At 32.4% G+C, this 25037-nt stretch overlaps 2 protein-coding genes across 5 annotated transcripts; both read right to left on the bottom strand.

The window, feature by feature from the left end:
* Positions 1–501: 501 nt before the first annotated feature.
* LOC114418197 (nuclear pore complex protein NUP107) lies at positions 502–16836 on the bottom strand. The gene is made up of 24 exons (XM_028383427.1): positions 16589–16836; positions 15450–15808; positions 14982–15051; positions 13557–13672; positions 12669–12700; positions 12472–12597; positions 11304–11462; positions 10837–10929; positions 10588–10755; positions 8867–8962; positions 8375–8610; positions 8238–8295; positions 7763–7851; positions 6195–6326; positions 5838–5960; positions 4794–4892; positions 4522–4710; positions 3852–4026; positions 3596–3752; positions 3260–3459; positions 2289–2430; positions 1743–1903; positions 1355–1471; positions 502–905 (listed from the first exon to the last, which is right to left on the bottom strand). Exons 1-24 carry the CDS (start codon positions 16672–16674, stop codon positions 846–848), a joined length of 3243 nt encoding a protein of 1080 aa, XP_028239228.1. The 5' UTR covers positions 16675–16836; the 3' UTR covers positions 502–845.
* A 4525-nt stretch (positions 16837–21361) lies between these two features.
* Positions 21362–22708, bottom strand: LOC114418196 (DNA-directed RNA polymerase III subunit RPC6-like). Of its 4 annotated transcripts, none has more exons than XM_028383423.1 (2): positions 22476–22708; positions 21362–22367 (listed from the first exon to the last, which is right to left on the bottom strand). In XM_028383423.1, the coding sequence occupies exon 2, from the start codon at positions 22224–22226 to the stop codon at positions 21537–21539; it is 690 nt and encodes a 229-aa protein (XP_028239224.1). In that variant the 5' UTR covers positions 22227–22367; positions 22476–22708; the 3' UTR covers positions 21362–21536. The 4 variants fall into 4 exon arrangements, with proteins under 4 accessions (XP_028239224.1, XP_028239226.1, XP_028239225.1 ...); XM_028383425.1 differs by having other exon boundaries at positions 21362–22278; XM_028383424.1 differs by having other exon boundaries at positions 21362–22259.
* Positions 22709–25037: the final 2329 nt, after the last annotated feature.

The raw sequence follows: 25037 nt of genomic DNA, 5'->3' as shown, positions 1-25037 counted from the left end.
ATTTTTTTACTTTGCCAAATAATTTAGTATTCTACTTTAGACAGTTTGTACAATAGAAAAACATTACACCGTGTTGCCTTGTAAGAGAGGTTAAAATGTTAAAAAAAAGAAAGAAAAAAAAAAGAGATATTTGTGGAATTTCAAAAAAATTCAGAGATGATTAATGTAAAAAAAATGCCAACTTCAAGAAAGGCCGTTGAGCTGGATAATTTTATTTTATAATTATACATTTGAATTGTTATATCAATGTCAATAAAAAAATTCACAAAATTGTTATTTCATGTAAAATTAATTTGCATATCGAGAATCTTGCTCCTTAGATGATAACCTATTTCGAATAAGAAAGAACATTAAACAAATATATAATTTTATATGCATAACCTGAAGAAGAAGAAAAAAATCAATGATATGCATGCATTATAGGCTTGCCCAATGATTACGGCTATATGCAAAGAAAGGACAAAAAACAAGCAGAGCGGAAAAGCGTAACATAATGATATAAAAAAAAAAAAAAAAAATCTGAATAGAATAACGCAGAATTATATACAAAGGGTATTTTTACTTTGAGAATAAGGCTAAAAAAAATTCCCAATACACTCTGCAATATTTTTTTGAATAGGGGAATGCTCGAGTCTTGAACCTGTGTGAAATTATGGTTACACCGTAAGCATACAGTTGCACCAGACTCTCCGGCCACTTTGTGCAATAAGCATCCTTGCTCTTTCTTCTAAAAGCAAAGTAACAACTATAAAGACGAAAATGTTAGCGTTTATAAGGCATTACATCCTTTCAAAATTTAAAGCTCCAGAAGAACACCGAACCAAGCTCAGCTCAAGGGGCAATAATCACTCCTCTGTAATCTCCATTTTGCAGATTGAGTATTCCCTCTCAAACAATAAAAACTCCTACAAGGGAAAAAAGAACAAACATCCAGTCAGGCCTCAAATTGACAAAAGGCAATTATTTTGTCGCCAAACGACAAACCCCATCTTATATTTTTCATTGACATCATAATCCAGTCAGTGGCTAAATGACTTAGATACTTGAATTGAGATATACGGAATGGACAACTAGGTGTTATGGTGTTGCTATTCCTCAACAAGTTATCGCACTTGTGATAGGGAAATTAATAAAAAGACTATTAAAATGGGTGTCTCAATAATATTAAAAAAAAATGGCAAGAGATGTCCTGTCTGTCTCCCTGACGTACTCCTGTGTTGAAGCCAATAATGAAAAGAATGCAGCTAGGTCTCATGACTCCACGAAAACACAATATAGGCTAATACGCAAAGGATGAAGTTTAAATCAAAGCGCCTCTAATGTTTCTTTGAGAAACGTGAAATTATAATCTTGCCTGTAATTGCTGTTGACTAAACAAGTGAAGAAAGTCGGTTTCAGGACTGCCAACCAGTTCTATCAAAGTATCATGACAATCAGGCAGGACTCCCGATCCCATAAGAGAAACAGAAACCTGTAGATAAGACAGAAATTGCACATAATCAATCCAGAAAACTCCAAAGAGAATACTTTTTTAAAATTACTTTGTGAGCATATTCTGTTTAGAAACAATTGACCACTCAACTAATTAACAATACCCAAAAGTGGTTACTGGCCACTTGATTAACTACTCCTGAGTGATTGAATGTACTCGCATTGAAAAAATATTATCAAGACTTCGATTTTACTTTTAGTAGTTTTCACCCACAAAAAGGTAAACATGTCACTACCATCTGTTGGCTTACTTGCATGCAACGAAGAATGACTTCTGGGAGACAGCACCTACGACAAAGTCCTTTCACAATGTATGTTGCCGGGCACTCTAAGGTACCATCTTTGTCAGAATACCATGCATCCAAACAGGATATTTCCATTGTAACTCCAGCTTGAAACCGAGGAAGCTCACCTGTGATAAGGAAATAAAGTTACAGTATCTTCTACCCATTTGTCACAGATCTCTAATAGTAACTCAAGCTCAAAAATGGTATGACCTAGTCTTATATTCTATGGAAGCCAATCACGAATTGCCTAATATTATCTCAAACCACCTAACAAATGACCAAATATTGCACATCGGCATGAAAATTTAACCTCTTTAATTCTACCCTAGCTACTAAAGCTAGTAGCCAGAATATGTTCTAAAGTATGCAAAGGCCTAAAGGAAGTGTATACCTGTGAAAAACTTCCCAAAGGCAAAAAATTAAACGAGAAGCTTATACTGTTATATGCGACATCCCACTCATTTGGATCTAAGCCAAGAATACCAGCCATTAATTAAATAATATTGCTACCTTTAAAACCAGCAGCCATGATGGTGCCAAGAATACCACCGTCATTGAGATCATGTGGTTCAAGTCCATCACCAGCTATTGCTAAGCAACGAAGAACAACATCAATGCAATAACTGTCCCTTGAAGATATGGAAACATTCACCTGCAAAATAATAGACCGTAAACTTGGCAAAGCCAGTTCATATAACAATTATTATCCCAAGGTACCAACAATCACCAATACAATTAGACACATTAAACAAATTTAGTTTTTGACCCAAGCAAATCTTTGAATTGAATTCTTTGCTCTTCAGTTATTCTTTTCTCTCCTTGAAACAACAACCATTCACTTTTTAATTTACAGAAAATCCTGTCCCATACCCTTTAATTAATCTACAAGTAATTGTACTATATTATGTGTTTATTGTTAATTGTATCTGTTGACACACAAGTAATCCTTTATTTATAATCAATAAGATAAAATTACAACATATGGAAACATTATAATGACTAATAATGAGTATAATCCCTAATTATCAGCGGTACATATTTCTCTATTTACAGATATCAAATCATATATTCAACATACTATTTGGAAGTTTTTAAATAGGTCCTTTTAGTTTAAAACCTATAAATAGATCCCTATATTTCCAAGGAAAAAATTCAGGGACCAAACAATAGACTGGAACTGAGGACCCCATTGAAAGAGATTTTGAAATTATAGGGGCTCATTATATATTTTAAATCATATAGGTACCTATTTAATAATTCCCAGAAGGTACACGAACAGGCATAGTTTTGAAATAGCTCCCAGATCAGTTAACAAATATAATTAGGAATTCACATCATGCATAAAATTCAGATGGACAAGAATATATAGACTATTCTAACAGGAATGAACTAGAACTTTTATAGCCATTCAAACAGGATTGAATAGTTGACGAAACATTTGTATATTTGCTGGCTTAAGCTGAATGGTTGAAAAAACATACCATTAGTTGTCGATTTAAGACAACCTCATCACCAGCCGAAGAGTAGAGGGCACTCGTCAGTGTAGTACAAACAGTAGCATCTGGACACAAACACTCTCCAGATGGCAAGCAGAGCATTGCTGTTGCATGAAGTTCAAGGAAAACAGGTTCAGCTGATTCATACATACAATCAGTCGAAGCCAACCAAGGTGTTTCTTTTCCTACATAAAGAAGAATTACAGGTCATTTATTAAAATGTCAATGTACTAATTAATTTTGAAACACAAACAGAAGTTTCACAATTGATATATTGCTAAAATGTTTTGGACATTTGAACAAGATTGTCAACCAACTTACTTTTTAGTAGTGAAAGGGATGCACTCAGTGTTTCCTTGGCAGCTGAAATGGCCCTTTCCTTTTCCTCTAGTGACAGTTCCGAGATAGGAACTTCTGCATTCTCTACTTCAGTTTTTAGCCAATTGCGGTAGGTTGCATCACAGGAGTAATACTCACGCTAATGCAGGGCAAACATAAATGTTAAGTGCTGCTCTCAAGCCAGAAATTATGTGATTGAGGTTTCATGACTAAATTAGGAAAGCTTAGTTCAGCATACCCAGTCTTGGAACTCCCTCAGATCCTCAAAAACATTATAATCCTCAGAGGTCTCAAGAGTTTCTGCAAGCTGTTTTAAGGGTTCAGCAAGAAAACCAAGTACTGTGTGGGCACCTATAGGCATTGCTGGTACTCTCCACATAGAAATCAAAGAAAACTCCCGGAAGAGTATGTTGCTACAGGGGGAGAGAGATTACAAATTTCAGAATGAGGGCAAAATTAAACTGCAAGAGCAAATAATGCAGGGATGGATTGAATATTCCATATAATGTAAAGAATATGTACAACAACAGCCTACAGGAGGATTGGAAAAATCAAGTTCTTAATTAAACCTAGGAATCAAATAATAATATTCAAAAATTACAAAAGCCTCTTTGCCACTAGGTGGGTTCAAGTATTGAATACAAAATGGGAATAGGCACTCAATCTTGACAAGATAATGCAAACATTTGTATTTTGTACAATAATTGGGGGCGAAAGGTCAAACACCATTCCCAGGTTTCAGTACGTTTTTAAAACCAGAGACCAGTCACCACACTGGTTCCCAATTGAACCGGCCAGTTCGATCCAGTTTTCAAAACATATTCACCATTTTCAATTGCTTAACTTTCACAAGCATGATTTATCAGAAAATCCAATATGATGAGCATATAATAGGATGCATTACTTACCTATGAATCAGTGCTCGGAGAAGCAGCTTTTTACTGACATCTTTGACATTAGTAATTGTTGATGGTGGTGTAAAGCAAAGCCACTGGATGACTTTAGCTTTTTGAAGACTCTGCAGTCTGTGTTGTTCTGCAACATCTGACAGGTTATCGTATTTGCCAACCTTGATCTCTCGGGATCTCAACAAAATTCTGTTCAAAATGGACTTATTACAAAAAGAAAATGCTTCATATGTACATGAAAATTTTAGATTCTAAATCAACAGCTTATATACCTCTGAATAATGTCTTCAAAATTTCCCTTGGAATCATCCATAGAAGAAAATGGCAAATATTCCATAGCGGAAAGGAATATCTTGTATTTGACATGTACACTGTTTAATTAAAAGATACATCATAGTTGTTAGGAACCAACATGGAAATAGAGGGGGGAAAAGATATTATTGCTTGACTGACAATGAACATAAAAAGAAGAAAGATCTTTCCTCCAATACAAAGGATTCCCCTTACAAAAGTGATCACTTGCTCTATTCTCTCAACACAGTTCCCTGAATAATCCTCCTCCCAGATTTCCCCCAATTTATTTATCTAACTAATACCCTCTAGCTAACTAACTATTCTAATTCTAACCAAGACTAACTACTGCATCGTCCCTTTATTCTTCCAAGCAGGTTACCCTTCTGTCTTGATAGAATTACAAACATTTTACAGGCATAATTTATGGATAGTGTTTGGGATATTTGGATGGTGTGGGATACCATAATATCATTATTTCAGCACTTTTTCCATTCACCTCTTTTATGTACTCAGGTTTGTTTCTTAGTCCTCTTGGGGTTCCAACTCATGGCCTCATTTAAGTGGTTTCATCTAAGCATTATTAAAAGGGACTGGTTTGCTTTTTTGACTAAACGCTCTTCATTGTTGCTTTTTTCTGCTTTAGAAAGATCCCTTCAGCCATCATTCTTTACTTCTTTTCCCTTGCAAGTAATGAATCCTTTGTCTACAATTGTTAAAACAAAATAGATAGACTTTTATTCTTCCCAAATAAACTGAACGGCCAAAGCATGACTTCCATACTTGTAAGTCATGAACTTCATGTTATACTACATGGTCACATAATCATCTGACAGCATATAATTTTACTTTGCAGCAAACAACCAATGTAGTTTACTTTAGAGAATCACCATCAAGCATACAACAAATACAGAGATTACAACCACATCAATAAAAATGAAACTAGATTTACAATCAGACATGGTGAAATGATTATTGCAAGAGAAAAAAAAAGGATAACCAGCGGAAGGAAAGATTCCTAATACCTGTTGTGCAGCCTAAGTTCCATCATGTGCACAAAGAGATCAATGCAACGGTGGCGTGCAAGCTGAGAAGCATATATGCCCACCAACTCCTCATGCTCCTTTGAAAAGAGAAATAGGGCATACCTAATGTTTTTCCAATGCAATAAATGAATATAGCAAAGCAAATTTTCATTCAACACAATTTTTTTCTGCTTCCATCATATACTCAAAATTATGTTAACACGGTCACAGACTAGAAAGTCATGAAACAAGCAGGAAAGCTTAGGCAATCTCTAAGTACAGCGTGGCCATCTTTTCTCTCTAATAATATTAATTGAGAGAAAAGGAGTGGAAAGAACTTCATATAAAATTACTTACAAGTGCAAAATATTATCACCAACACTCAGAATCTTGTCCTTGAAGGTGTCCTTCATTTCCTCGGCAAGTAAATATCTAAGCACAAGCACTAGGTGTGCACCAAATCGTATCATTTGAGGATCTCCACTAGGCCTGTGAGAAAGCACAAAGAATTTAGGTGAAATGATTCCTACAAACTGGAAGGTTTTCTCAAAGAAAACTACAAAACAGTTAGATTTTTTTAGAGAAGCTCAAGAATCGAGATACACTGCAATCATTCACTGATGAAATAGGGATATAAACTAAGGGGTACAAGTATATCAACTGTATAAACTGAAAAAGTGAGAAAGATACAGCATCCTTTCAAGGGTCTGCTAGCCTCCCATCCCAACTTGTTTTGAAATTAAGTTGAAAAGTCAATTTAAGGTTAAAGTTGTTTGGTAATTTAATAATTTTGTTTGGCTTATATGTTACTTTTAAGTCAAAAATTGTTGGGTAGTGTGCCTTGATTTCTTGGGTCAAGGGATTTGGAATAGAGATGAAGTGGAAGCTTTTAAAATTAGCATACTGAAAACCACTCTGGCACCGGGGTACATTAGTTAGTTATCTTCATAAAATAAAAAATAAAAATAAACTCATTTTATTTTGTATTGGCACAGTTTCTTTTAAGCAGAGAATTCCAATATAAGCTAGGCCAAACACTACCCAAATCTCAATTTGGAAACAGTGTTTAAGAAAACATTATACATTAAACATTTCATGATCTAAATTCCATAATTATCATAAAGAATTAGCTTCACCCATGTAGTTTGCAGTAACCAGTTGTCAACAATCTCTCCTAGACTGTTGTTTTCAAGGCAAGACATTTACTTTTTGCAAAGCTACAGTGTCTGACATTCAAGTACTATAAGCTTATTTTTCCAATAAATAGTCCAGTGCCCTATGGACACCAAAATTTTCAGAAAATCTGGAACAAGTTTTTCAGAGATTCCCCCAGGAATATGGATGTCCAAAAGATTAGAGGGTTTTGCAGTATTGATTCTTGAATTTGAAGAAGCATTTAACGTCTTTCTTTTCCTTCATTTATTTTCTTCAAGAGGAAAATTTTGTAACTTAGAGAAGCGGTTAGCTAACAGGAACAAAACTCCTAGTGAACGCTAGCCAGAAGAAGAGGCAAAGAAAGAATGCACCCCATACTCCAACCAAATGGTCCAAACAATTGCAAAAAAAGCATACCTTTATAGTACCTTCTACTCCGATAAAAATACTCCCATCATCCAATGACTGAAATTCTCTCCTTTCTTCTTCAATAATTTTATAATAATTACAATAAAACTTAATACTTTCTATAATATATCCATTATTCCATTACCAGCTCAAAGTACACATGTTAATGATGTTATTACAGCAATACTAATTTAAAACTGAAAAAAAGGTTATAGACATGCACATCTCCAAATGTGGCAGTTCAGAACCCATTTGGATAGCAATCGGAAAAAACTTCTAAAATTTGTTTCATATGAAGATTTTACCAGGTTTATGTTGTTGTTGTTTGTATCTGGTGAGGAAAGAACTGTAACAAAACTTACCTAAATACATTCTGATTATCTTCAGTAGGTGCTATCCATGACCATATAAGATCTAGTACACGCGGTATGTCCCCTAGCATTAAAGTCATCTGTGAGGCATTATACAGCTTAGGACATCAGTAAACAAAAAATATATAGGTAGTTAAAAGAGAATTAAAAAGTAATATTATTCTTTCTGTACCCAAAGTAGTTGCACCATTGAGTTTCTTTTCTGTAGTTAAATTAAAATTAAAAAGAAAGAAAAAAAAAGGAAGCTAAAGATCATATTTGTTGAGTAAAAGACTGTCTTCTCATGAGCTGCTACAGATTTACATATAGTTGGAATTAAAATCCCAAGTTCTCATTCTCTTTCTTTCCTTTTCTTATGATAGATAGCTGAAATGCTATAAAGAATAAAATGTTTGAATATGAAACAGATTAAAAAATGACGATAAAAAACTCCATCACAGCAACCCTACATTTCTTTGAAAAATACCTGAATTTGTCGCTGTTGCTCCTTGCATTGTCGGGTAACAGCTTCATGAATCATTTCCCTAAAATGGAAAGGTAACAGATTTGTAATATATAACAGCATAACAAAGACAACAAATGTGAAAAGAATTACACAGCTACCCTGAATGAAGTTTCTGAAGAAGAGATGAGAGTTGTCGAGGTTGCTGATTCAAAACTTGAATTGGCCAATTTTCAGGTCCATTAGAAGGCTCAAAGGAACCATCAGCATTTCCAGGGCTTCCATCAATTACATCTCCAAAAGTTCTAAGCTGATCAACTCCCCCTGGCAGTGAACGAGTGATTTCCAAGTCCACCTGCACATCTAGCCAAGACTTTGCCATTGCCCAGCATGCTGACTGCAAATGTTAGGTATCATTACACTGTAAATCAAGTTTCCAACAATGACAGTAGGATGGAAAAAATAATAAACATAATAGTTCTTCGGATTTATGGGGAGTTATACACATTAGAATCTAACAATTTATACCTAACTACCTCTACCATTTAGGCTTAACTTTCTCTACCATGTCAGTATGCATCTAGAAGGTATATTCTTCATATTTATGGATGAAGGAAAAAAAACTTCACAACAATTAAAAGAGAGAGAGAGACCTCCCAGTCGTTGCAGAGTGGAAGCATCCGTTTTAGGTTGCTACACTGGGCTGCATATACAGCTGCTTCACATTTCCCACCTTGGTCTGCTATTTTCTGCAAAACAAAAGTGCAAATAGAGGTTTCATTTTCTAGGAATGAAAAATAGTTTTGAAAATGTCATAACAATGATATAACTTCAACTAGTAAAAAAAGCCTAAATCTAAGAAAATCCACAGTAAGAATAAAATGGTGAAAAATGGGAGGAAAGAAAGTTTTTTTGAGGATATGTTATCCTCTCCTTAATGAATCCTTTGTTTATAAAAAATAAAAAAATCCAAGTACTTCATGGAAGGAACTTTTAGCAGGCAAGCAGGGATTGTACACTAAGAGCATGTTTGGCACACCATTTAAAGCATGATTAGATAAGTTAAGACAATACATTACGACTTTATTAGTAGTTTGGCACAAGCACTGTGTTGTATAAGTTTATCCATTGCTCTTATATGTCAAAATGATGAATAACTAGATGGATCAGATTAGGCTTGATTAAATTATGTGTAATGCTAGAAACACAGTCTTCCCAGTACATTCTCTAATTGTGACTAAAATTTATTAAAAATTATAAAATTATGACAGAAACCCATTAAATAGTAAGTAAAACCACATTATTTCGTATGTCCCAGTAATTTTCAACTAGTAAGAGTCATTTGAAAGAGTGCATTGTAAGCATTATGCAAAAACATTTTAATCAGTTTTATTTTAAATATAATTAATTTTAATTATTTTAAAGCAAATTAATTTATTTTTTAATAAAAATTGATTAAATATTATCAAAAATTAACACATTTAGACACTAAATGAATAACAAAATATGGCCAACAAACCTGTTGAATTAAACACGTAAATTTTAAATAACAATTTTTACACATAATCAATTATACATATAAATTATATAAATAAAATAATAGAATTAAAACTTAACATAAAATTACATTAGTGCATTAAAAAATAGTGAAGAAGATTATTTTAAAATAATATTACAGGCACTTATATAAATACGATTTTAGATCATCATAAGGATCCATTACTACATCTATCCCTATGTATTTTCAGTACCACTGGTACTATTCTAATTATATAATATATATTTTTTCAGAGCAAAAAATAAAGGATTCATTACTACACATCTACACCTCAAACCTGTCAGGCTGTCACTAGCTATAGGATTTAGACTCTTTTTAAAATTTTGTGAATTATCAGTATCCAAAATATGATTTTTATTATTATTATTGAATGTCAATGTATATTCCTGAGCAACATTACAAAATTTTATTAGTATTTTTTAAGTAAAAAGTATTTTTATAAAAAAATAATTCTTGTCCTATCTAATACAATACTATCTTATATTATCTTATACAATATATTAACCTTATACATTGTTACAACAAATTATGTATAGTATTAGAATTTATCAGACTTTATCAATCAGGATTCAGGCCTGATTCAAGCAATTCAGATATATACATGCTTTTTTCTAAGAATGTTTTGAGGAAGAAGCAATTCAGTTATATACATGCTTTTTTCCAAGAGAACGTGTGTGGCATAAAACACTCCATTTCCAATTATAAAACTTTTTTAAGTGAAAAGCTGGAGAGGAAGGTGTCAATACACAGATTAACATATGCATCAATAAAAAACACGAAGAAAATCGTTCAATTAGTATTAATATACAACCCTACCTCTGATGCACAAAATGAAGCCCATTTCCAAAGATGCCACTGATGACCAATGCCACTTTCAAATTCAACAGCTTGCAAAGTTCTATTTTTACCATTCTTCACCAGAGCTTCAACAGAAGGAAACGTGTTCAAGCCTCCAAATGGGCAAAGAGAAGAAGCTCTCCATGGCTGCCAAAATAACAAGATGTTAATATGGGAAGCATAGATCAATGAAGTCCAGAAACTTATCATGGTCAAAGTTATGGCGACCTGTCCAGCGGACCGGCAAAGTCCACAAGCCTCTTCTAGCCTTCCAGCCCTTAAAAGAATCCATACATCTTCTAGAAGAGATTCATCTTGTTTCTGCATCCAGAAAAAACAAAGCATTATTGACACACTACATTATGGACTAGCCAACTAGGAGTGTGCATGCAGTCTCACTATTCTGTCATCATCAATAAATAAAGGAAATTACAACCAAAAACAAGTGCAGACTCAGGAAATTTGCCATCCACCTTAGACATTGATAGGTAACAGAATTTTTAATATAACCAAAACAATTGAAAAAGGGTCCATAGAAAGAGATAGACAAGACAAGAGTACAACAGGAAAACATAAACAAACAACAGCATAATAAACAAATCCTAATAGTTAGGCCTTCCTACTATCATCTGAAAGTGATTGTTGAATTTAGAGGGTGAGACTTAGAGTTTTGCAAGCAATGAATTGCACAGTACCTTGTCATCAGGCAAAAGATTAGCGTTTTCACGGGTTGGAGCATCAAAGTCCAAGTGATGAACAACATTCATGTCAAGATTTCCTTTCTTCAGGTAACGCTGAGTATGATGCCAAACTCCACAGCTGGGGAGATAACTACCAACATGAGATCCACGCACCTGCATGAATATAGGAGGAATCCAAAACTACTATTGTTTAATGAAACAAGAATATGTGTGCAGATAAGGTAAAGCAATATAAACTATTAAATGGGGATCATGAGTTTCACTTAAGGAAATATCCTTTATTTATTTCTAAAAAGACCGAAACTAAATTTGCAACTGATACTCCAATATTTAAAGGTGGACTTACCATAGTACCATACCTAGCATGTGTTAAAAATAATTCTAAAAAGGCCACTAAGTATATCAGGTGTAATTTTTATCATAAACAAACGGTTTCCAACCCTATACTCACCATAAGACATGCCACCAGTTAATTCTTTTGAAATATAAGTAAATTCTCTTATATTGTCTAATTTTTAGTTTAGTTCAGAAAAGTGAGGTAATGATAACCTCACAATTATTGTTCTTGTATTTTTTCACAAATACAGGGAAGCAAATTTTTTTTGTGGTAATGTTTGGTTTTTACTAATAATTCTTTAGTGCATTTGGATAAAGTGGAATGCTTGCATTTTTAAGGTTTCTCTTTCCACTAAAATGAACAGACTTTTCCAACAAGCAAAGTGACTGGGTAATCTGGCAGCATTATTTTGTTTTCCACATTATGCATTGTTTCTTGACTTAATATCTTCACATCTCCCTAATTATACTTCCTTGTTAACTACCTAATGTTTTTATAAAAAAATTATCAAAACCAGCATCCCACAACATTTAAGATGATTAAATTTTTATTCATGCCATCATTTGAGAAATAAAAGAGTTTAACTTTGATACACTATTATTGTAAAGATTTTTACACTGTTGACCAATTAGAAATCATCATAGATATGGTTTTTTAAGTAATCACTACAAAAGTCAACAATTTTCAATTATATGCCAATCCATGATTGGATGACAGTATAAAACAATTTACATTATTAGTGTATTCTAATTAAATTCAGAATAAAAATAAAAAATATTTGTGAACAAATCAAAATTCCATGCAGAAAGCATAGCAGAAAACCACCTTTGCTTCCAAGTCAAGTGCTTTAGAAGCTAAACCTTCTAACCACTGGACTATCCGAAGGCATAATTGAGCTGTGTGGTCCTCCACAACAAACTCACAAGCCACCACATGTGAGGTTCCTGACACCTGTGATAAGTAAATAGATTTCAATAAGCCCATTCCAGGGATGTCACATAGAGTAGCATCACACATATTACCAGTATTTGATCTTTAGATAGTTCTTCAGTCACTGAAAAATAAAAGCAAAACTGTCAGGATAGAAAACCAAAAAAATGGGGCAACCAAAAAATCCAAAGCAAATACAACAATTAACATGTGCTGTAGAGCCACTCCATTTAATGTCTCTCCTATAACGATTCAGCAAGTATTTATAGGAACTTACAGACCATTTATATATGGGAGAAATGATTTCCTTTGGAGTAAACTTTGGTTTTTTTATCTAATTAGTGGTGAGTTACTTACTGATAAATAGAATAGGTTATCCCAACATGCAAATTATGGCTATGTTCAGAAAAACTAGCTGAAAAGCTAGTTGGTAGCTGAAAGTTAGAAGCTGGTAGCTGAAAAGTTGGCTTACTAAATTATTAGTGTTTGGTGAAATAAGCTGTTGAAGCAACTGAAAAGTGTAAAATGAAAATAATAAAATCATGATTTAGTTAAAAAGGGTAAACTAGGAAATCAGATAAATATATTGAGGATAAAAATGGAAGAAAATATAAAAGGCTAAAAGCTAGCGTTTCAAAAAACGCTAGAACTACTAAAAAAAGTTTATTTACTAAACAGTCAAACAAACTTTTCAGCTAGTAAAAAAAAGCTAGAAGCTAGCTAAAATACCTTTCCAAACATAGCCTATATCTCAAGATTGAGATGAAAGTAACATCAAAAACCACAGAGTTTTCCTTATATTTTAAATTCAAAAGTGTGACGATCAACATGGGAACCCTAATCATACGAAGTGTTGATTCAGTCAATGAGATGAATGTGGGCCAATAAATTTAAGGAAATAGATTGGAATAACCAAAAATCATAACAGAATTTAGGAGAGACTAAATTGATCCTTTAATATATGGTTAGAGATATATTTCCTTTCCCATAAAGGAACCACAAGAGAGACCATGTTGCCGCCTCATCAAGCAAGAGCTGAGCCTTCTGCCTCATCAATTTGTCCTCAACAACTCGATGCCTTATATTCAAACCATACCTACAAGAGAAAGGCCACAAAAATATTATAATCAAAGTAGTTTTGTAATACAAGTACTCGCACTATACTTCTTCAATCTATCCACTGTCTAGTGTAGTTTAAAAGACCAGGTTAACTCTCATTTTCCCCACATATTTGTAGGTAGGAATTCATTAGGGAAAATAAGAGAAACACAGACGGAAGGAAAACAAGAGTCCTCCTAAAACAGCCAATACAGCAAACCAAAGAAGTGTGTTCTAACAATCACAACAAAATTTCCTCTTCAACTGGTAAATAATGAGTTTGCACTTCAAGTTAAACACAACAAAAATGCAATCCTATTGTATATCATGCATGTTTTCAAGTACAGCTACAAAATAGCATCAACACTAGCTGCAATAAGAGAATAACAACAGCGAGTATCCTAGTTTTGGAAATTTTACTATGCAATGTATATACCTATCTATACCCCCATGCAACCTAAAAATTAAATGTACTGTAAGCTTGCCGACTCAAGCTACTAGTAACCGATAATAACCAGTTTAAATTAGTAGACTGAAAACTGTAATGACTACCAACAATAAATACCTAACAGATCAGCAACTTATCTGAGACTAACTATAAGTTGTAGCTATAAAACTAATTACTCAACACTGAATATACAATCATCATTAACTCCTGATAAATAATATTTTCTAGTTTTTTTATTAAATGTATGTCTCTATAGTCTATAGCATTAAGAAAAACGTCACAATTTACTATAACAAGTTGGCAACATTATGAGACAACATAAGTAAATACTGCTACAGAAAGACATAGCTTCAAACCAGTCCAAGGCATCATTAGCAACATAAGGAAGTAAAAATAAAAGTAATTCATAAATTATATATGTGTATATATGTACAACACTCCATTAAAAGAGAGAAAGACAGGAAAAGAGATGGAGGACCGGAAATCCTCTTAAAATATTCAAATAAACAACAAAACAACCAAATCCAACAAAAAGAAGACCACCCAAACGAGCTCTCTAGTTTCTCCACAAATTCATAATTAAAATAAATCTTGAATAAATATGCAGAGAATTCTCCAAAGCACACAGTAAACCAACTACTCATAGTAAATACATAAGCAAATAACAAATTATAAAGCCACAACAACCTAAAATGAAAAAAGAATTTTCCATTTATCAATCCCCAAGACAACAAGCACACATGTCAATATGTAGAGCCTTATATAAGAATAAAGTAATAATATTACTTATATGTATATACATCTTGAATATTATAAAAATTCACATACAGATATCTATGCCAGCTAATAACAAACAAACCTTATAGACTCTGAAACATTTCGGCATGCATTCTCAACTCTTAGTATCAGATCAGCAATAGGCATCAGTCCTGTAAAATAAAATAAGATCAAAATTACACTATTTATTTTTTCTGCAGAATAAAAATGCATTTGCACCAACAAGATCCATTCTTCTGCAAGGGGAAAGAGAATCAACTAAAATGCTATGGAAATACAGAGAAGAGTTTTTTTTTCGTTGTTAACAATACAAAGTTTGATTACTAAGAGAGAATGAAATAGTCTTCTGCTTAAAGCCTTAATGCAACAAGCATTATGCTCCAGCATGCAGATTCCAAACAATTAAGACCAATACAAGGTTCCCTTATGTGGAATTTCAAGCTTCAAAGAGATAATTCTGTATCCATATTTACAGAAATGGCAAAAATGAAGATGAATGAAATAAATCTTTCTGGGTACTGGGGTATATAAATGAACATGCTTGCATTACCTTGCAAAGAAGAATCAAGCAGAGATGCAAATAAAGTGAAGATTGTTTCTGCACCATCTCCCAATGAGTCACCCTCTGTCTTACAAGCCTTTAATGAGTAGCGTCCAGAGTCAAAACCAGCATCCACCCCAGGGACTCCATCAATAACGGCAGACAATTTCCTTCTAGTGGAATATGGTGTCTTCTCTTCCAGGTAATCAGCATCAAGACTCTCAACCTCTTGTTTAATATTTTCAAGAACAAGTGCTGCATTAGTTGGACTATGGATGCTTTGGCCATCATATAACAACCCAGTTTCACTTAACTTAGAAGCCGAGTTGTCGTATTGGATTGAAGCACCTGAACTTGAGTGTCTCTTCCTGAAAAAATTGCAATATAGAAAATTTACACAGAATTTTACAAAATGCAACAAAACACAAGCAGGAAAGTTATTTGCAGTTGAAGTAACAAAGAAAATCACCAAGTTCTCTCAATCTAAAACAGTGTTATAAATCCCAGATAGCGGCCAGCCCCGGAAATGCCATAGCAGGATGGCCGCTATTCTGAAAATTTGTATAGTTTATAAAACGTTAACTATATTCAAAAAGAATTCCAATGGTTCCATATAACATCTAATACGCCAACCCTCCATCATACAAAAAATGAAAGGTCGGCAACTCAAGTAATGTAATGCAACCACAACAAATGTAGGGGAATTTGACGGCTTCATATCAATAAGTCTCACAGTCGTTCTCCCTACCAACTCTATCCCATTCAAGACCATTATCAGAGAGGCATTATAAGCCTCCCTCTACCCAATCCCTCAACCCTAACCTCACTGTTTTATTTTCCAAGACTGCCAAAGACAAAAACAGAAGAACCTAAAACTATTTCAAGCGTTCAGATTCGCACAAAAATTAACACAAGCTCCTGATTTGAAATTTTTTTTCCCCAATTTTTTTCAAATTGACAAACTTAAACCCTGGTTGATTGGTTCGAGCATAAACCCTAATTGCACAAAACCCCGCGCCTCCGATGCAAAAGTAAAACATGAGGTGATTGATGATACGTAAATGAGGAATATTGAAGCTAAGAATTGGATAATAAGAGCGAAAAATTGGAACTGGAGTGAATGGAAAGAGTGGAATAGGATAGAATACCCGTATCTGCGGAACTGCTGTCTGGAGGAGAGGTTGTGAGGGTCGAAGTAACTGGGAGAAGTGCCCATCGCCATTTCGTCTTCCATTGGAGCTTAGATCCTCACTCACTGTCACTGGTTTTTCAGCGCGGGAAGAAGGTAATGGACTATGGTTGATTCGTTTGATTAAAACCCTTCGCCTTTGTTTTACGTTGCACCTCACGGATTAAAGTCGCGTCAACTTCACCGTCTCACTTCTCATTCACGCGCCAATCATTTTAAAGACCTAAGTCATAATTAAATTTTTTTATTAATTTAATTTGGGACTTTTATTGTCTAGGTATGTATCTTCCGGTGGAGGCACGCATGAGTAGGAAGAAATGGGTGATAAAATTCTCTTTGAATATCTAATGTAGTATTTATTTAGAATTCGAATCCAAGATGTCTAATTAAGTTAAAATAATCATATACTAACTAATTCACTTGTTTAGTGGTTAATTTAGGACGTAAAGTTCGACGATATTAATCTTAATATATATAAATCTATTATCAAATTAGTTGTTGATTTGAGTAATTTTAAACTTGATCTCATTAAATAAGATCTCGAGTTTAAGTGTTGTGTATGAAAAAAATATGATTGAAATAAGAAACTCACATCTAAGACATGTGTATTTTTCTAAACATTCATATTAGTTGTAGTCTATCTTATTAAATTTGTAACTTCCTACCATATTAAAATAGTAACTCCTTATATATGTCTTACTAATAGTAACTCCTAACCTTTTGATTCCCACCCAATCATTCCTTAAGGGTAAGTTTACTACCAATAAGTCTTAACTTCTTCATTATCTTTCCCATTCTCTCCATCTTTCTGTGTATAAGAGTCTATGATTCTAACTAATTTTTTTTATCCACCTGTTTGTTTTTTTAAAGTCACATGTTTCTTTGTGTTAAATATAGTTTTATTTATTTTTTATAAATATTTCATTTATTTTTTGTTCAACTAATTCATAGTTCATGAATTTATAACATTAGTTTCATGTTTCATTTGCTCCCATACTTTAAGAATTAGAATTATATTCCCTAAAGGGTAGCAAATTGATAAAATTAAATAAGTTTTACATTCCTACTTTTCTATACTACCTATAACTTGTTTCTTATCCATTATTTTCATTTTCTTTTTACACATTCCTACTTTTTTATACTACCTATAACTTGCTTCTTATCCATTGAAAAAAATATATGTAAGTCCACTTACATCTAAGATGTGTTCATTTCTAAACCTCCACATTAGTTGTAGTCTATCTTATTAAATTAAATAAATTTCACATTTCTACTTTTTTATACTACCTATAACTTGCTTCTTATCCATTGAAAAAAGAAATATGTAAGTCCACTTACATCTAAGACATGTGTTCATTTTTAAACCTTCACGTTAGTTGTATTCTATCTTATTAAATTAAATAAATTTCACATTTTTACTTTTTTATACTACCTATAACTTGTTTCTTATCTATTGAAAAAAATATATGTAAATCCACTTACATCTAAGACATGTGTTCATTTCTAAACTTCCATATTAGTTGTAGTCTATCTTATTAAATTTGTAACTTCCTATCATATTAAAATTGTAACTCCTTATATATACCTTACTAATAGTAACTCCTAACCTTTTCATTCTCACTCAATCACTCCTTAAGGGTTTACTACTAATGACTCTTAACCTCTTCATTTTCTTTATCATTCTCTCCATCTATGAGTCAATGGTTCTAACTATTTTTTTTATCCACCTATTTATTTTTTATAATCACGTGTTTCTTTGTGTTAAATTTAGTTATATTTATTTTTTATAAATATTTTATTTATTTTTTGTTCATCTAATTTATAGTTCGTGAATTTATAACATTAGTTTCATGTTTCATTTGTTCCCATACTTTAAGAATTAGAATTATATTCCCTGAAAGGTAGCAAATTGATAAAATTAAATAAGTTTCACATTCCTACTTTTCTATACTATCTTTAACTTGCTTCTTATCCATTATTTTAATTTTCTGTTTACACATTACTTTTTGTTATTTCCAAAGGAGACAAAACTTTGAAGTTGTGGTAATGGAACATCTAAAACTGAATGACGCATATTGGGGATGGATTGCTATGGATCTTCTAAGAAAGTTTCATACCTTGATTGTTGATAAGGTTGTTTCATGGTTCATGAATTTTTAACATTAGATTCGATGTTTTATCTTATCTCATACTTTGAGAAATAGAATTATACTCTCTCAAAGGACAACAAATTGATAAAATTAAATTAGTTTCACATTCATACTTTTTTTTATTACCTATAACTTATTTCCTATCTATTATTTATCAAGGTTTAAAATAAAAGTAACTATAAAAAAACATTAGTTTCGATAAATTGATCTAACCACATCTTAAAAATGTATTTGCTTATCAAAAATACTTAAACCATATTGAATTCTTCTATAATAATCTAACGGTGAACTCTAAAATTATACCTGTGCATTTTTTATATTATGTCACGGTACTTTAGTTTTATGCATTATTAAGTATCCATGTTGTTACAAATTTAAAACTAACATATATTCTATTAGTTTTTGGAATTATTCCATTCGTTTATATATTTTATTTTCCCTTTTTTTTATCGTTCTAAGTGTCTTATAGCATAATAGGTGTTGATGAAATATTTTTCAAATAAAAAAAAAACTATTATCTCTTTTGAGGGTGTTTAAAATTCTTTCTTCCTCCCTCCCTAGCTATAATATCTCCTCTTTTTATTTATAATATTTAAAACCTCTAATAAATCAAATAAAAAAATTACACAATCCGTAAATGGCAGATGTCCAGGTCCAGCAAGTAATAAAAAAATAACATCTTAAAAAATAAAAATAAAACATAAATCCTTAAACATTGGTACTTTTTTAAAAAAAACACTTAAACAGTGGTTACTTGTTGGCATGAAGTTTTGTACAATTTACTCTCTATACATGAAAGTACATGAATAAAGATTGAGAACTTAGTTTTTTTTTATAGATTGAGGGCTTAATTTGATCTACTTTTCACTTTTGTTTTAAGAATTGTTCTTTAAAACAATTTTATCGCAACCAATTTCTTATTCAAATTTTATTATGTTTTAAAAATTATTTATAACACAAGTATTTTCAAAATAAAAAACAAAAATAACTTAGAAATGTTTTCCCATCCTCTTTTTCAAATGTTTTGTTCAAGTAGGCACACACAAATATCCTCATGGGACAAACAAACTCTCATTTATTAACTTTAACAATTAGTTTATTATATATCCTCTTTTCTCTCATTCGAGCATTTTTCACTTGCATTTACTGAGAGTTTCCTCTTAATTTCCTTATCTCCGTACGTGTGACTTTTTAGTTCTAATTCAATTTTAAATTACAAAAATTGTATCAATAAAATGTTTTAACTTTTTCCTTATCTAATGGTATTTCTATCATTTTTTTATATTGAATTATAATAATAGTACAGTATACACCACTATCAGTCAATTGAAACTGATAACTTCACTCAATTGGTTGAATAGCTATTTGATATCCAAACAAAATTAACAACTCGAGTATACTAGTAGTCTAGCTAGTATTGTTCCTTCTCTGTTTTTCTGGTATTGATTATCACAGTGAAACAGAAACACTTAAAACACTTTTTTAGTGAATATCTGCTAATTACAAAGTTCTGACTCGGAATCATACAGCATTTCATATATATTAATCAGCAGAAAACCATTTGTGTGAGTCTAAAAATCAAAGCATGACGAACCACAAATAGGCGAGAGTTGAAAGAGTAGTGACCAATTAACCAAGAAACTTGATGTCCCAAAAACAGTACCCCGCATTGAAACTGTTGATAAACACACATCCACTGCTCTTTTGGCATGAAGATTCCCATTGTATGCAATGTCCAACGAACTTCCATTAATAACTGCTTTATCAGCAATCTCACCATTCACCATGATTTTCTTCCTACCAAATGTGGCTTCAAATGCAATCTGAAGTTCTGGAGATCCAAACCAAGTGAGTAAGATTCTCGACAGCAAACATGCTGATGCTATACAGCAATTCTGCCTTGCAATTTCATGTAATGGCAGATAGAACTAATTGGTTTCAAGTGGTGCTCATAAGGTGTCATCAAGCTTCAACATTTACTTGCTATCAAAAGCCATATAATAACGTCAAAATTCAAAACAATGGAAAAAAGGTATGGTACATTGACAAATGAGCACTACCCTAACCTGTATATTTCAAGTGTATGAGCACACTCCACAGATACACAGTACAGGACAAAGGTTAAGCTTGGATATCAACATTTCAGTGAAACCTCCAAGGCACGCTTGGCCTCAGGCAGCATATGAAAGCTTGCCAAACTCCTCCTCTCTCCACCATAACCAGTACTAAATTATATGTGCCTTTTTTTTAGCTTAGCAAATTCTTGCCTAACAACAGTTGCCTCAGCGCTATTAAATAGTTGAATAATACCAGACAAAGACACAAACTAACAAAATATAATTAAACCCTTTCTCCATTGTCTGATCTAAGCATTTCACCTTGTGCAACAAAGGTACTACTACGTACTATAATCATATAACAAAAAGCATTCCTTGATCCTTGTCACATTAGCTTAAACATATCAAAATGTTGATGCCATTCTTTTTTTGACATCAAGATTTCTGCCCTTGGAGTTGTTCTCCACTTGTTCTTAATTTATCATTAACAAGTAATGCAAGAAATTCACACCAAAAAGCTTTCTCTTAAATGCAAAAGGAAAATCAATTAATTCTTTTAAGTATCACATTGAACAGAAAATCAATAAAGACTCTAGAAAGTGCCATATGAAAAATAAAAAAATAAAAAAGATGGAATTCAAAACTAAAAGGTATGTAAAATCCCAAACTAAAAAAGGACTTGGATTTGAATGGGACACATTTAGAAGTCCAACCATTTCTGATAATATTGACAAGTTGTAGGGGAGATAACACCATCGGGTGTACAAGAATTAATCCTAGGACAAACCCCACAAGGAATAGAAGCCATGGCACCAACACCAGCAGCCTTCTTCACCAATCTATAACAAACTTCACCAACAGGAACAGACTCAAAATCCCCAGAGCCATCACTAGTCACTTCCTGCACCTTATTCTCCATAACCAACTTCTTCAAAATCTGCTCCATCTGCCCTTTACTGACTCCACCACCCGCCTTCCTAATCCACTCAAGGATGCCCTCACAAGTCGCGACCTTCAGGCGACGAATACTACTAAAGCAAGCCTCAGACAGCTTGTCAATAAATTCTGTGTCGAGTTTGCCTTCGGTGTACCACTCTCCACCACTGATCTCATTGGAGGGTTCGAAATCCGATGCCATCAACAACTTCTTGGACCTGTTCTGCACGTTCACAACCTCCTTGACGAGTTTCTTGGTGATAAGCATCTTGATGGATTTCTTCAACAAACTATCGGGGATGTTGGCTTCTCGTTTGATGTCCCCTTGCCATATCCCCATCTCCTTCCTCCCGCGAATGATGTTGTAGACACGACCCTCCTCATTATTCATTGAGGCCGAGAGCCTTGAAGCCAAGTCCTGGCGCTTGCGTTTCCCTTGCAAAACGCTGCTCATTGTTTTGTTTTGTCCCCTTGGTGCAATTGCAATCTTAATTGTTGTCAGTCACCTTGAAAACATTGTATATAAAAAATATTCTGATTGTGCAATTGCAATCTTAATCACTGTCAGTACTATCACCTATGAATAATGCTGAGTCTGAACATTGTATATAAAGCATTCAAATTCAGAGATATGATGGCAAGTATTTGATGATTGTGTTTTGAATCAAGGAAATAGAACATAAAGATGAAAACAAAACAATACCTCGTAACTGTTTGACAAAATGCCGTTTGTTCCGATGGTCGTTCTGTTTGGGAAGAGAATAGAAATGAAAAGAGTGGAGGTGGGTGGGGGAAGGGAGAAGAAAAACGTTGAGCAGGGGAAGAGAAGAGACAATGAATAGGCGCAGGTAGCGAAGCGTGAACGTGAACTGAAGCAGATTTTGGGGGAAAAGGAGAGAGGCACATGACACGTTTAGTGGGCCTTGTGGTGGGTGTGGGTATTTTTTCTTTTTATTCTGTTTCTGCTAAATTACAAAAACTACATCAATTGATGTATTTAATTAAGGTGAATTAGGATACATTGATACAAATCATTTATAATTTGGTACAGTAAATCAATACAAATTAAATTTTTTAGTTTTGTTAAAATAAAAATTCACATCTCACGAATTAACCTATCCTAATTAATTATGGGGTCAATTAGTGCCTAAGTTATTTAACCATTGATTCAATGTCTTGATTAGATTAATCACTCCGTCGATCTTTAACATATGTTTTCTCTTCCTTCTTCTCCCTTAGGCCTTAACTATTTGTTAAGTCAAAAAATATTTATGTCATGAATCATGAACCTTAATTATTTTGATTAGATACAAACAAATAAAAAGATTAAGAGTTACTTCTTAAGTGATATTAGAACATGCTTCATGATTATGCGTTTAAAGTATCATATGATAGTTAGCTAAACTCGTGATCTGATATAGCATTTATGAAATGACATTTAAAACTTTATTTAATACTATATATCCTAGATCTACTTTGCAGAGACATTCTTCTAGTTTGTCGAATCATATGAAGAATAAATAAAATTCAAAATTTAAAAGTCATCAATTCTCGTCAAAAGACGTGTTCTATTGTGCAAATCTACTCTAGCACATAAGGGAGTGGTTTCATATTAAAGTGTTCAGCACGATAACTAACAAAAGTGATTTTTTAGCATGAAAAAGTATCTGCATTTAGTGTTCCAACAATCACATTCTACTTACATAAGCTAGAGTGAAGAAATCCACCCGTTTATAGACAATGAACACTTGTTGAAGAAGACCTATAAATACCATAAGTTTTGAAGACATGAAAAATCAACCTATTCACTTATATTTTTAATTATTTTTGTAAAAAGTTCTTTGTATAATTTTGTAAAGTTCTCAAAATACCTTGAAAGAAAAAACTTAGTGTTGAGATTGTATATTCATCTATAAGACGATTGAGTGTTAGTCATTATGCAAGCTAAATCACAAATCCTTTGATTTGTATTAGAGTCAGCAATGACTTGGTATGATAAACAATACCGGTCGTAACAAACTTTGTGTAAAACTTAAGTTGTAGAGTCAAGAGTAAGTGATTAATACTTGTAACTTGTTGAAGTTATTAAAACTCACTGGTTTGTTAGGAATTTAGTGTAGTCAATGTGGTTGAGATGAATCAATATAATTTCTTATGTCTTATTTTTTTTTCTCTTTTGTGTTTTAAATTGACTTGGGATTCTAATTTGACTTCTGTTTTTGAAAAACTCTTTGTTTTACAAAGTCTAAACTCATTTGCGAAAATCTAATCCATGTATTTACACGCTTTATCACCAGATGGTAATGTTGTTGTTTATAAACAAGGTTTTAAAATTTCTAAATATCACAATTTAACTTTTTTTTATATATATATTTCTTTACACCATCAAACTCACCTCACCTTATATCTCCCACATGCTTGTGATATTTACCCTTACACCATTAAACTAACCTCACCTTATATCTCCCACATGAGAAGAGTGTAAACATGTTCCTTGATTGAAAAAAAAATAGTTAAATAAAATTGTAATTTTTTCTAATTTAGATATTTTTTTAAAAAATATTTCCATTGACTAAGTCTTTTATTTTTAAAAATTAAGTAAATTTATTTTTTATGAAAATTTCAAATTATCATTTTCTCTGCAAAAGTTCTACGTTTATAATTTTAAAATAATAATAAAAATCCTTTTTGAAACATTATTATTATATAAAAAAGAAAAGTGCAATATTTGTATATAGCTCAATAGGATAAGTAAAGGCACATATTTTCATATGAAAATCATGAGCAAGATCTAAGATAATAAACAAAGATTTAGAGATAATGCACTTGTAGTCCTTTTATGAAAGGAGTCTATGTTATAAGAATTTTTATCATTTTTTTTTGGTTATGCACATATGTTAATGTTTATAGTCTTTTTTTATTTAAATATCAAATAGATTTTATAATTTTTATATAAGTGAATCTAATGAAATCTAATAATAACTTATTATGTATGATAAATTTATTAACTTTTAAAATAATTATACACATAAACATTAAATTCTAATTTTTATGTCTCAAATTAATAAAAATAATTAAAATCATATTTTAAAATTAAAAATAATCATTATTTCACTCGCTTTATAAACATAAAGAACTCAATTCAAAATTCTAAAATATAAAAGACCAAACATAAAAAAAAACACTAAAAACATAAAGAATTAATCTTAAAATATTAATGTAAGTGTAGCGAGAGAGAATAGAAAAGGTTGAAGAAGTCCACCTA

The sequence above is a fragment of the Glycine soja genome, chromosome 7 (assembly GCF_004193775.1).
Source record: "Glycine soja cultivar W05 chromosome 7, ASM419377v2, whole genome shotgun sequence".
In the NCBI taxonomy this organism is placed as follows: Eukaryota; Viridiplantae; Streptophyta; class Magnoliopsida; order Fabales; family Fabaceae; genus Glycine; species Glycine soja.
This window is presented reverse-complemented; position numbering and strand designations above follow the sequence as displayed.

Coding starts and splice junctions, on each gene's coding strand:
- LOC114418197 (XM_028383427.1), bottom strand. CDS start 16,674: ATGGAAGACGAAATGGCGATGGGCACTTCTCCCAGTTACTTCGACCCT. Junction 12,701..13,556: donor GTGGTTCCTTTATGGGAAAG/GAAATATATCTC, acceptor TTTATTTTTCAG/TGACTGAAGAACTATCTAAA. Junction 2,431..3,259: donor TCTTAAATCGACAACTAATG/GTATGTTTTTTC, acceptor ATTATTTTGCAG/GTGAATGTTTCCATATCTTC.
- LOC114418196 (XM_028383422.1), bottom strand. CDS start 22,678: ATGTGCCTCTCTCCTTTTCCCCCAAAATCTGCTTCAGTTCACGTTCAC. Junction 22,243..22,475: donor TTTTGTCAAACAGTTACGAG/GTATTGTTTTGT, acceptor AATTGCACCAAG/GGGACAAAACAAAACAATGA.